Source organism: Helicoverpa armigera, chromosome 7 (genome assembly GCF_030705265.1).
Source record: "Helicoverpa armigera isolate CAAS_96S chromosome 7, ASM3070526v1, whole genome shotgun sequence".
Classification (NCBI taxonomy): Eukaryota; Metazoa; Arthropoda; class Insecta; order Lepidoptera; family Noctuidae; genus Helicoverpa; species Helicoverpa armigera.
In genome coordinates this window covers 418,991-433,186 of record NC_087126.1, presented here as the reverse complement: position 1 = coordinate 433,186, position 14,196 = coordinate 418,991, and the positions used below count along the sequence as shown (strand labels likewise).

Genomic DNA, 14,196 nt, shown 5'->3' with positions numbered 1-14,196 from the left:
AAGTGTTTTATTTGTCCAACTTGCATATAACTTGTGGTTTTTCCCAACTATGTTTGGGTTGGCTTCCTGTCTAACAGGATGCAACTGAGCAATGCGACCTATACTATTGTCTGATCTTCCAAGTTTGATTAGTCGTAACCTAGCCCAAAATCCTAGTCGGCCAAACATATACAAAAGCCAGACGAGTCCCACAATTTCGTGCGTTCCCAACCACGAAAAAATTCGTTGACATCATAGATTATCTTACAAAGTAATTGGGGCTTCATGAGATATCGAATACAAACACAAATAATGTTATTCACAAAGTGTTTTTATTTGAAAATTTAAAATGCTAATATTGCTTACACACTGAAAAACTGTTTTATGTACAAAACTGTGTGTAGACAAGTTGCGGATGTAGAACGCGGTCCGGCGATCATCAAAATATACAATTCGGGTATAGCTATACGATACACGCAGTGAATTTGTTATTTCATATCATCTATCTATCTACATACTTGTAATAACAGGCATGAACCAAACTGCGCTCTCGTCAAACCCACATCAATTTTGATATATTATATTGTGCTTCTAATATTATATTAGCGTCACCCGCTTAAGGGCAACAGATGGACAATTTGATATAACTACTTATTTCTTCTCTACGTTTTGATTATTACAATTGGAACAAAAAATATTTAAATGAAAACAATGGCGAATAAATGTATGATAAAGACGCCATCTAGCGTCTAGTAAAAAAAGTTAATAACATTGATCGTAAACTACAAAAATAATAATTTGAAAATTATTGAGCGAATTTAGTGCGACATTAACACACACAATAAATCTAAAACATAAGCAAATACATCAAGGAATTACGCTCTAGGGAGAATATTTTAATCAAATAAATGTTTCTTCAATATTTTGCATACGTAAATAAATTTTATTGCTTACGGTACATTTCAGAGTGTAAGTACAGTCAGCAGCAAAAATAACAAATGTGGCGGCGACTGTACACTTAACAAGTAAAGTGCTAAGATATAAATAAAAGAGAAAACATGTAAAGATGTGAGTATGACATTTGAATAAAGTTTACAATTTTGGACATTACCCGTATCTGTTAGATATAACATTTAGTTTTGAGAAATCATTTATGGCGGATCTATCTCATAGCATATCAGTATAGTACTGAATATTTGGCTATGAAAGTAACTCTTACTTAAGAAAATCTTAAAATTCTAAAATTACTTTCGCAGCCAAACATCGTCATGAAATAAGTCCTTCAGTGAAAACAAAATGGTAGCACCACACATAATTCCTTAGTCCGAAATCAATCATCTTTAGACCGTATGACTATTGTATAACTAGCTATGGCCGACTGCAATTTGTAACCTAAATTAACTGAAAAACTAGTAGCGTAAAGTGAGGCAGCACTAATATTTATTGTTGAATGGTAACACAGGAGGAATTGTTCACAGATAACAAATACTTTTTTTCACTGGCAATTTTACTATTTCGCGTTAATTCTAGAACTCCAGAGTGTAGAGACATTTTTGATTAGGCGGAGCGGTGTCACAAATAGATGGTTTATAATAAGCCAATGTAGTTCTAGCGTTAACTCGCATGAACAGAAGTAGTGAACGATTAAATATAGACATTAATACCTTTACATAAAGTAGAGTTTAGCGTGCACAAGTTACATGAACGTATTGTTAGAATTCTCTATTATAAAAACGATTTATTTTGAAAATATCAATTATGACAAGGGACAGTGGTGACTCTGCAACATTTTATTTAAATATCATATGTATGCAAAGATCTATTTTTCAAACCAATTATAAATATTTAAAACTATATAAAGGGCTTATTACACTTGACTAAATTCAGTCGTCTAAATGATTCAGTCACTAAATTCAGTCAAATGTAATCGCATTTAGGAAGGTAGTTTTCATTAAATCATTTAGAAACCTAATTAGACAAAGCTATTTAGACGACTGAATTTAGTCAAATGTAATAAGCCCTTAAACAAGATTACTTTCACTATTACAAATATTTTATAAAACAATATAGTAAAGAAAACGTGTATTTGTAATGCTTGCAGAGTAACCACTGTAAAACTAAATAATATCTCGAGCCTCTTCCCAATTTAACTATTAAATAATTATGTATAAATACTAAAGCTAACCTAATAAGTTAGTACTAGAATGTTATAATCCTCTTATTACAATTTAGAAATATAACGTATATACGTTGCAGTTACGATTTAAATTACTGTTTTAATAGTGAGCCTACAACAATGATTTCCACAATTTATTTATATTATTATATTTGAAGTTTAAATTATTATATTCCATCCGTATGATATTTTCAATTGATGCTATAAGTACATTTAAATCGTAAGTGCAAACATTTTATTTCAATATCTCTATAACCTATATCGCCATATCTATAATTTCGATAAAAAAAACTATAATCAAGACATATTCCGAATTATAAATAAATGCTGCTGAGGCTACTCAATATCACTACTGGATCTAAAACAACATTGGTATATTACAACATCGATAGTCCCAATTTATCGACAATAGTGCGGTACAATTTATCGATAGATACAAAAATAAGGTTATCATAATATCTGTTGAGTCCGATATGTGAGAGAATATTGTCTGCAGTGAGGCTTTAGGCCAATGTTCAAACAAAGGTGATATTTACCATATACAAATAAGCGTGGTTTACAGCTACGCACGATTTGCGATTATTTTACAAAAGACAAAAACAAATAGATCGTTTTCTCATCACAATGAGAACAAAACCAGTGAGACAGATAACTTGCTTAAACACAATAGTGAATGTAAGAGAAATCGATATAAAAAACTTCTTAGCGAAAGTCAAAAATAATTTTCTGAATACCACAATAAGTACGCATTTTGTATATTTTGTCTTACTTCACTCGGAGTCAAATTGAGTATCATTTAAGGCCATTTATTATAGAAAATAACTAATTTAATTTTATAACTAAATAATATGTTGTTCTGGGTTGTACTACGATTTTATCCTGAATAAAGAATCGATATTGATTCGATATTTCTATGAAAATAATCGTGATACATGCCAGATGATATAGTAAAACATATTGGAGTAGGATAAGTTAACATCAAAGATTCATTTGTTTACCTACACGTCCCGTACACTTACACAATCGTAACAAAATATAATTTAAACCGAAACTTATCTTAATAATTTCTTTTATAAGAATACATTTCACAAATCACTAACAACATCATAAATTTTGCTTCCATTAACTCGTGTGCGAATCTAACATTTACGCAGTTTTGACATAACATTGCCACGTAGTTCAAACAGCAACGAATCGAGGCAGCCTTTTGATATGTGAGGCAATAACGCGAGGCATTAAAAATAATACATCTTGTTCCTTGAGCCATACCTTTGTGCCTTGTTAAATAAGAGACGTTTTAATTCTATTGCCTCGCGAGGCAGCCTCATTAGTTGCTCAAGCAATTTAAATATATAACACCAAATTGAGTTTACAATGCAAAATTAACATCTAGCGTTCGATTAAAACATTCAAAATAAACAATATTATATATTATAATAATGCTAATTCAGTGTGTTTAGAAACTCAACATCACAATAGATGGCAGTCGCTGTATTTACGTAATGGCAGAATAATACTTGTGTTCAAATGTATTATTACATTTTATGCCTCCTTACAAAATATCGATAACTTGTGTTACGACAAGTCTGTATACAAGCCTAGGAAAAAAGGACAAGTAAAGATATTAATTTTGTAAAACTATGTTATATAGTGCACAATAAAGTATGTATAGCATTGTTTGGACCTTTCTTAAGCGATATTCAAAATTGGTTCTCATTAAAAGCATGGCACACGGTCAGCCAATCAACATTAAATATACACCGAACAAACATTAGAAAAAATCAGGTATATAAGCTCCTTATTAAATAATATTCTTGCAGTCATTTAATATAAATAGGTAATTTTATAAATAATAGTCGATTGTAGTGTTAAGGTGACATCCCACAGGCATTGCACGAGAATTGTAAGAGGTTTAATTTAAAAAATATCGTTTGCGAGCAACGCAACGCGATTATAAGTAAATAACAGTGAGATGAGGCCTTAACAAGTATGCAATAATTCAATAAATAATGTTACGAGATGCCGTGCTCGCTCAAAGCATCTGAGCCGTGTTATTGTCGGGTATGAATTCTATTAAATACAACACTAACTTCAGTTTGGATATTAACATAAAGTTTCTTAATTTGTTTTTATTCTAATTAAATGGTAAAACTATTTTATCGCATACATTAATTCCAGACGATATAATATATATTTACTATAATATTTTCCTCGATACATATACATACATACTACGATAAAATTTCCACATGTATGTGTGTATCGTAATAACCATCGTACAGCCTTAGAGTATCGTTCTCACTGCAATATACATATTATATATTAATCACTACAATTGGGGCATTTTATATAAATATAAACAATTTTATACGAATCTAGTACAAATTATAAGTATGAGATCGTCCATAGAACATGTACCCGAGATATATTTTCAACACCAAATAGTTATATAACCTGTATATATATTTTTAAACACAATGTTTTCTATATTAATTGGTTCATGTTGTATGGGCGACCGATCGAGTAGAATGTATGATACAAGGCGACACCCATAGAAAGCGTACAGGTAATCAAACGTGGACACTCACCACTCGGCACAAGGTCTATTGTCGAGTGCACGAGTTATTACATAACGAAATATTCCCATGAGCTCCAAAATATTGATCAAAATCCTCTTGTTGTTTGTACTTTTGGAGCGCATGGAAATAAACCGATAAATTGTTACATGGCCCCCAACATATACAATAAGTATTATATCATTTCTAAAATTATGAAGTTGTTCTGGAAAGATGCAAAATATTATGAATTTACTAGTAGATCGACGATTGTCGAGTTTTAAATTGTATTTATTTCTGGCTACTATTATTGATTTTCTCTGCATAAGTTAGGGGCCATCTCATTAGGACATAAACCTACGTGTCCATTACTTTACAAAACATTTATTACGTGGATTATGTTTCTCTGGTTCTCTGTGGCGTCTTTGTGATATTTTGCACGTATCCATCCAATTTTACGTTCACTGGGGCATTTTGTAAAAATTCCATGGTATAATGCTTGTGCAAGAAAATCTTAAGATACCTAGCACATTATAATGACATTATGAGGTTGATCATAACAAGAAAATCATATTGAGACGATGAATAAATCACTTTCATGAAATGATAGAGGGCGCGATAATCGCTTGTGTAGTTTTCACAAAAAGAGTGTGGCTCGAAACTTACGTATAAAATAAAATAGACATCGAATAAAGGGACAACAAATTAAAACTACAAGTAAGAAAGTGCAATTACATGAGGCTTCTTAACATTCCCTGCGAAGGGACTATTGATCCCTTCGTATCAGTCATCATTGCATCATCAGTCCAAACCAGTTACAATCGCCAGTGCTGTTTGGGAAAATCATCAATTCACGGAAAAAGGGAAATGTTTTCATATAGAAAAACGATTGAATGCATCCTATTGTCCTTCATCTTTAACTTCACCTAACAACAGCACTTGCTTAAATAAAACTACTTTTACATTTCGGATCCTTTACAGAGTCTGTCCGTGACCTTGGATGCTGTAAAGGATCCGAAACGTCGGGATTAAATAATATTAATATAATCGCGATAAAATCCGTAAAAGTAGTTTTATTTAAATGTATTATATTCGCGTCATCAACAGCACTCCTAAACCCCCCTTTTCCTCAAAGTTAGAGAAAGAATTGAATAAATAAAATGCAAAGATACCACAAAGACTGTGTGAGATGGGGCGACTAGCTCGGCGGCTGCGGGTCGGTGCTGACAATGACCTGGACGATGTAGCCGGCCGTGATCTTCGCCTCCTCGATGAGCAGCCGGTCTCCGAGCAGCTTGCCGCCGTAGAACCAGCGCTGGCGCCACGGTTCGATGTTCTCTTGAGCCTGGAACGAGAAAAATGGGTTCAAGTTAGTAAATAGGGTTTCTACGGCTCGATATAGTGGAAGTACAGGGCTTACTCGAAGCTTCGTTGCCTAACATTTCGTTTAAACACAGAATATTGCTTAGGTATACATATAAGTACCTACAATAAAAATTATTAGTACGGTGATTATAATTATTGTGAGTGACTAGAATAAGCAATTTTCTAAATGTAAATTTTACTTACGCAGAGTAAATCAATACCCGCTGATAAAATGCCTACTATCATCATTCATTTAAGCAAATAAACAAATAGCCAAGGAACCGATTTCTATCTACTTTGGAAGTCCATTTTAGAAGGTAGATAGACTTAAACAAGTCCAACAAGAAAAAAAGGATGATGATTTAGGTCAAGGCTGGTTCTTTTCCAATGGGAGTAGAGGCGCCTGTCAAGTATATGAATCAGTAAATAGGCCGATGATGATAGAAATAGACGGTTGAGATAATAACGCATTCGTAATGATAGCTCGCGAACAATTACACAAATATACAAGCTCAGCTTTGCGTGCGTTCATATTCAACCTTGTACTCCGTTCAATATCTCGTGTTAATTGTTTTCTGAATTTGGAAGTTATGCAATAGGGTTAAATAACAATAATTACATTACTGGGCATACATTAGTTTAACACTCTGGTTTATTTCATTTGAATCAAAAGTACTAGCTGTTCCCCGTAGTTCTACCCGCATTAAGAAGTAACTACCTCTCGCAGCCAGCTAGACTTGTCATGCCCTCTCTGAGGTTCCAGACTGTCTGTCTTGCCAAAGTCACTCTCTCGGTCAGACTCAGTTACTTTGGCAATCATAATATTAGTAAGGATAAGGATTTTGTTCATTCGAAGGTTCTAAATGTATTACCGCCTACGCTTTTCATTGAATGTGCAGTTTATGGCATTTACAAAAATTAGGGTAACTGGTTAATAGGTAGGTCCATAACAAAGACTATAAAACCACTTGACTGCGCATACAGTGCCCCGACGCTCGCCAAAAGTTAGTGATTTTGCGCGTACTATAAGGCTACGATCAGTACGATCCTTTAGTAGCGACCGTGAACTGACCAATAGTAGCCGCGGATTATGCCGCGTCCCCCCGCCCGCAGTGGTGAGTCGTGTTCTTAGAAGAAATTGGCGAGTGCGCTCTCTAGTGGTTATTTACTTTATGGTCCATAACTATAGGACCTTATTAGCAGTATTCTTAGGATTATCCCCTGACTAGATAATACAAAGCAGATAAGTTATTTTGGAAGGCAGCATATAAAACCTTCGATACGCAGTAATTGCTTAGTCACCGAACCAATCGAGCCTTCAATAAAAAAGATCATCGAACAAACAAGCCAGTAAATAGTAATAACAGTGACGTCATAACAGTACATCAAGTTAAGATCTTATACACACATAACACAAATTATATTTCGTCCCTGACATTGAATAAACATACATATTTGGGAAAATCAATAGACGTAAGTGTCGACACATCGTTTGGCAAAGGACAAAAGTAATGGCTGCGGCCCGACTAAGCTATATGACCTTGATCGCTGGCCAACAGCCATTAATATAGACCCGTCAAGTGCGGGCCAGCCTCGTGTATAGAACGTTCCGTACTTTCGTGCAATATTTAACACTAGAGACCTGTGTGAAAGTTTCAATCACACTGGGGCCTTATTTAAAAATGCCAAGAAGAGTTTGATATACTTTTATGCGAAAACGGTTTAACCGATTGAGCTTGGCATAGATAGACCAGGTACTCGGGAGATGGAGATTGGCTACTTTTCATCCACGGTACAAAAGCCAGGCAAGGGCTAGCTGGACTACACGGAAACAAACGACTAACGATTGGTTTATTAATGATGTTTCATGTATAATCAAGTGGATGTTTTCCTTTTAGCATATTTCATCGAACCCTAAAAACAACAGTACCTACAAAGCCTGCAGTTAAACTCATTACTGCGAATTACTGACCTAAAGAGAAAGCCTGCATTAAAATGTTATAGGTAGCACACTTGGTTCCGTATGTAGGTCACATGGTCCAAAACTGTGGGACATTAACAGGTGGGTACGACCTTTGAGTACAGGAGGTGTCGTAATAACTGCTCGATATTGTTCAAGGTGGTTTTAATGTAGGCATATTTTTTGTAGACGAGCTGCTTTTGTTTTGGATGTTTCCTTCGGTTTAGCTTAAATACTTAATGAAGCTTGGTTTCTTCAGGTTTGAATGTGTCTCAAACGCTAAAGAATAAACGCCGTCTAAATCGGTTAGAGTTTAAGCGGCATTCTTGGTTTCAAAACTTATCGAATGGCAATTTATGGAGCTTCATTCCAAAACCACTGAATACGATGAGTTTTGCAGGGAGATGGATTCAAATCTGGTGCTGGAAATGGGAATATTTCTGCCTACGAGCAAACCGCGAGAAATAGCTCAGAAACTTTTTTTTCCTACAAGTTATTTTCTTTTACTTAAAGGATGAAGATTTAACGACAGCAAGTTTATGAAAAAACTCTCGTACAAACAATGGGCAGCCGTATTAAATAAAACAGTAGGTACGCTCGGGCTCGGCGCGGTGCGGTTGCAAAATATCGCATCGTTCGCATGCACTTACGTCATCCAATGACCGTGTTTACGCGACCCGGTGCACAATACATATTTTTATTATTACTGCTATAGTAGCGTAGTAGTTTTTGTGATAACAACTCCAAATAAGACGGTAAACGGTTGTTTTAGTAAGGCAATTGAATATTTTTGGTTTAATAAAACTAGTAAAATTAATTTGTTAAGCCTTAATGTCATGACCTTTTTGGTCAAAATTGGTCATGACCTCATGGGATAAAAGGGCGTCCGACTGTCTTTGTAGTCTTCTAAAAATAAAGATAAAATCATGAAGAAACATTGGAGCTAACAGCCTTAGATCACCTTCTTTCTTCTCCCCAATGCTAAGAAAGCAGGATAGGAAATAGAATAATTTTATAATGCCTACATGAACCATTTTCTCAGAATGCGTGTGAAATCGTATAAAAGCGAGTATACATTCAAAATGTGTTTGCTATGCTATTGTACTCCTATAACGCATAGCTGATGACTGCGTTGTTATGATTTCTACAACCTGTTGTGTAAATATGACGGTAGTCGAATGTCAGCTTAGATCTAATTACTTAATCAACGTAATATTTGTGGGAATTCCCCAAATGTTTGCTTTCTGAGATCATACTTGCAAGGCCCGAACATTTAAGTTGTCTATTTACTGATGCCATAAAGATAAAATTTGATATTTGCATTTTAAGACTTTGGAACTACTGAATCAATTTAAAAATTTTTTCACTGGGAAGCTTCACTATCCCCGGGCGACATAAGTAATATTTTATCAGGGCATGGGAAGATATTTCCAGGGGATGCAGATGAAACCGAGGGGAACAGCTAGTGCAGTATTAAAAATGAATACTGTGCTCGGGTACTTTACCAAGAGTGGTGAATGCATTTAAAAAGGTTAAAATGCCAGTAAAACGAACAGGATCTTAATAATGTTGACTAACAAACAAGTCAGTCGACTTTTACATAAATAATAAAGAATATTAATCGAGCACACATACTTTGAATATTATTATCATGATATTGTTCAGAGGATAATTATTTCACATCATAATTTGCAATACTAGGTTTTCATTGCGGCGTTGCCGGTACAGTTCAATATTATTTGTTATGCGTGAATCCCTAATTATTTTTAAACAAGTAAACCAAGTAATGAATTTGGGGATTAGCAGAACAATCAATTTCGGAATTTTATGGAATTTAGAATGTAAGATAATAAGATCTTGAATTAAATGAATGGATTCTCAGAAATTCCAGTTAATATTGCATAACAGTTTAAAAAGCTATTTATCAATAAAACATAAGGTCAAGCAGAGTCTTGTGAATGCTGCTTGAGACTGGTTTTTGAATTTCTTTTGCAATCATACTAGGACATTTTGACTTGAGGTAGGTTAGGTAAGGAACAGAGTTAAGATTGTTTGCTTAAGGTTGCTAATCTTAGGAACTACTGATCCAATTTCAAAATTCTTCTGCTATAAGCCATTTATCTCTGGGTGCACGAAGTAGTTCCTACATGACGAGAGCAAATGATAGTATTGTACACTAGTACCTACTCAGCTGCATCCAGTGGGATTGGAATCCGACCCCAACAAAGTTGAGAAAAAGCTAGTCAGATGATACAAAAGCATACTCACATGTAACTTATTCTTGCACTGCGCGACAGTGTGTCGGGAGTACACTGCTAGATCCACGTCCTTGCACGTGTTGGACAGGCGCAGGCGCAGCGACACCTCCGTGCCGCCCTCCACGGGTTCTGACCACTCGGCCGGCGAGTCCCGTCCACTGGCTTCCTTCACCATGTTTATAGGTGGTGATAAGCAGTATATTGGTACCTAAAAGAATATTGGTGTTAAGGCCAAACTACAAAACATTTTTTACAGTTTGTAGGTCTTGTTTGGGTGCCTCATCGCATTTTAACGTCTGAATAGATTTTGATAAATATAGCTTATGCAAAAAAGATATGAATTCATCGGAATAATATAAATAAACTAGGTTTTTCCAGGGTTGTTGAAACTGCAGGTGGAAGCTGGAATAAAAAGATCTTAGTAACCACAATGAGTGGATCTTACGGAGACAAACATTTACGAAAGTCTACAGGCAATTTGGCTACAGGTTTCAAAAAGAAGCATTTATATTACTTTTTTTCAATAGTTTAATTTTTCTGAATGTATGGACAGGTTAATATTATCTGGATCATATGGAATCCTCCAGTTTGGACTATTCTTAGTCAACAGATATGGAAAACATAATACATTTCTAAAACAGGTACCAATTGTAGATGCAGCCATTGCATTGAAATGTCCTGCCACCACAATACTCAACTAACAATGTGCCACCACATTATCACAACTTTGTACTTAACGTGGCAACAGGTGATGTCAGGTGTTCATACATAAACCAACTTTACAAAAGACTCCCGACACTACGAAACCTCTTTGAAACATCCTTTCATTGTGGGCAGCTTATCCCTGGATGATATCTTTTATTATTTGTTTTTATGATTCAATAAGATGCGGTTACTAGTTGCTTGTCACTAAATATATTGTGTAAGTTATTTTATACAAATGTTTTGTTTAGTCAAAAAGGTGCAGACACAGAGATACTGGAATGTGCTTACATAAGTAAAAGTTATTTAAATTTACATGACTATAGATCTAAAAGAAATCAATCTTGTATTCTTACAGTGATCAATTTAAAAGTAATTTATATAGTTTCTTTTAAGATTGAACACTGGGTAAGGATAAGATTTTCAATACAGGAGCGAAGACCAAGTCTTGCAGGATTCTTAGGAACAACAAACCTTTTCATAAATTGTCATAATAACATTAAAAAAAGATTGTTTTCCTGTATTAGAGAATTGCAATGCATCCTTGAGGATAATTTAGCCACAGTTTGCAGAGCCTGAACTTGATAAGGAATGAAATAAAAACAACACCAAAAAGAGCTGAACAGGAAACTGAGACATACATTAAATAATAATTAGCCACAAACAATACATAATATTTTGTATTCAGACCGTAATGTCACATTTCTGTAAAAATGATTTTTAGGGATGAGAAGAGAACCAACAAGAATAAGAATTTGCTTAGCTCCGCAAAGAATTAATATTTTGGCCTTTTCAGAGTATCTGTGATAAATGACATCAGACAATAAATATTTCTAAATTAAGGCCATTACTGAAGGCTGTATGTTATTCTTAGATAAACCTTTGACATGCAGTGCTTTTATGGCCCGCTAGTTATAAGAGTCAGACACAGTACCTGATATCTTGTTCCCCATTCGTCATAGCACTCAGTGAGGTAGCCGTTCGGCACGGACACACTGGCGCCGTCCAGTATCGCCTGGGCTAGCTGGAAGTCCATGGCTTCAGCGGCGACGGCGGCCGCCCGCAGCGCATCCCAGATCTCCTTACGTCCTTCAAACGCCGGCGCTGTGTCCCAAAACTCATCCCTTTTGCTACGTAACTGTCCTTCTGTCAATGGCACATCTGATTTCCATCTTATGGTCTCGTGGCACAACGACTGATTCTTCCTCAGGCCACCTACAACAAAGAGTTATGAGAACACGCACTCGACGTCTCCACGGAGACAGATGATCGCTTACCCCACCTGAATTAGGCCGAGACACGGTAGCTGAAGACTCCTCTATGGGTCCGCTACCACTTCTAGTTATTCCTATGCAACCACCCATTTTGATCACATTCTACAATTGCTCATTTAACAAATATTTACAAAAAAATTATTAACAAATAACATTTTTATCTTCTGTACGCTTCTGTCAAAAAAGATTAGCTGTATATGTATTGTTATTGCCGTGAAAGGTCGCGTGTAAATTATACACGTTCTTCACAAAGTTACGAAAAGTGTAAAAAATTATACTTATTTAGCTATCCGGGGGATATGATGGGAATTTTAAAGTTATAAAAAGCGCATGATAAGATCTAAAATATTTTCTTGATCAAGAAAAACCAAAAATGTTAATACAACCATTGGTAAACAAAACGCACGCAAATTCATAAAATTACCAAGAATATTTTTTTTGCTTGGTAACCCTTTCATTACAGCGTTTAATTTAATGCAGTGTCCATTGGTCTCCATCGAATTAAATTGAAAAGGATTTAATTATTATATGTATTTCACGAAATTTATTTCCATCTTTAACTTAACTCTTCATAGAATTGAGAATTTACTAAGTATAACAGTCATTCGCGGAGTAACAAACATGATAAGTGCAGAAAACTTGAGCAGTAACAATACGTTTCAGTAAAATTCAAGTGTCATTCATCATTTGTTTACATCAGAACGTCAAATTCCATGTCCACAAAACAAAGCACATACTCACCTAAATACTAAATAAAATAAAAATCAGGAACAATAGAACGGATAGAAAATGAATGCTATTCCTTTTAACCTAGAGGATTACAAAGTTATCACTGTGAGTACTTTTAATGTGATATAACCAAATAGACAAGGTATCTCCTTATCTTTAAACTGATTTTGAGTTGATAACTGCTGTGTTTACTCTCTAGGCCCCGGAGACTGCTTACTACATATCAGAGTTTATTTCACCCGCCGAAGAGAAAGGAATTTTGACGAATATTTACGCTGCACCAAAGCCAAAATGGACGCAACTGTCGAACCGGAGATTGCAGAACTGGGGTGGAATACCGCACAATAATGGCATGATAGCCGAGCCAATACCACCGTGGCTGGACAAATACCTCGACAAAATACACACACTCGATGTAATGGACGGGAAAAGACCGAACCATGTCCTGGTCAATGAGTATTTACCAGGACAGGGTATCATGCCGCATCTAGACGGATCATTGTTCTATCCGACTATTACCACAATATCAGTTGGTTCCCACATAGTTTTGAACTTCTTGGAGCCCACAGAGGATAACACCATTAATACAGATCCTGTATTTTCATTTCTACTGGAGCCTAGAAGCCTGTTGATATTACAAGATAAGCTGTATACTCAGTACCTGCATTGTATAGAAGAAATAAAGGAAGACTTGTTGGATGAGTCCATAGTGAACATCAACATGTGTTCAGACAAGTTTGTTAGACATGCTACAGTGACCAGAGAAACTAGACTATCATTAACTATTAGATATGTGCCAAAAACTACTTCGTTTAAAATTAATCTTGGCAATAGAAGATAGTATTTAATTATTTTTATAGATATTTATTTAGGGCTGCTAATTGAAAGAAACTTAACACAAAAGTCAATCTTCTGATTGTGAAAGAATTTTACACCCTTTTAATCTTGCTTACATCAGTACCTACATGCTTTTAAGCTTAGTTTATAAGTCTTGAACAAAATGTTTCTAAAGTAAGACTTGAAACAATTGTAATGTTTACAAACTATTAAAGGGGATTTAAGGATTTAAAGTAAAAACTATTTGCTTGTAGTGATATGGGTACCTAAATTCATCATTCAAATGTTATTTTTATACAAATCTAGATGGTTTATATTTTTACACAAATTAAAGAATGAATATTACACAAGACTTTTAATT

General features: G+C 35.0%; 2 protein-coding genes across 2 annotated transcripts; one reads left to right on the top strand and one right to left on the bottom strand.

The window, feature by feature from the left end:
• Positions 1-292: 292 nt before the first annotated feature.
• On the bottom strand, positions 293-12,486 carry LOC110377867 (uncharacterized protein). Its single transcript, XM_021336906.3, has 4 exons — positions 12,278-12,486; positions 11,930-12,210; positions 10,304-10,501; positions 293-6,055 (listed from the first exon to the last, which is right to left on the bottom strand). Exons 1-4 carry the CDS (start codon positions 12,357-12,359, stop codon positions 5,909-5,911), a joined length of 708 nt encoding a protein of 235 aa, XP_021192581.1. The 5' UTR covers positions 12,360-12,486; the 3' UTR covers positions 293-5,908.
• A 441-nt stretch (positions 12,487-12,927) lies between these two features.
• On the top strand, positions 12,928-14,187 carry LOC110377874 (alpha-ketoglutarate-dependent dioxygenase alkB homolog 6). Its single transcript, XM_021336913.3, has 2 exons — positions 12,928-13,103; positions 13,198-14,187. The coding sequence occupies exons 1-2, from the start codon at positions 13,059-13,061 to the stop codon at positions 13,837-13,839; spliced, it is 687 nt and encodes a 228-aa protein (XP_021192588.1). The 5' UTR covers positions 12,928-13,058; the 3' UTR covers positions 13,840-14,187.
• The last annotated feature ends 9 nt before the right edge of the window (positions 14,188-14,196 follow it).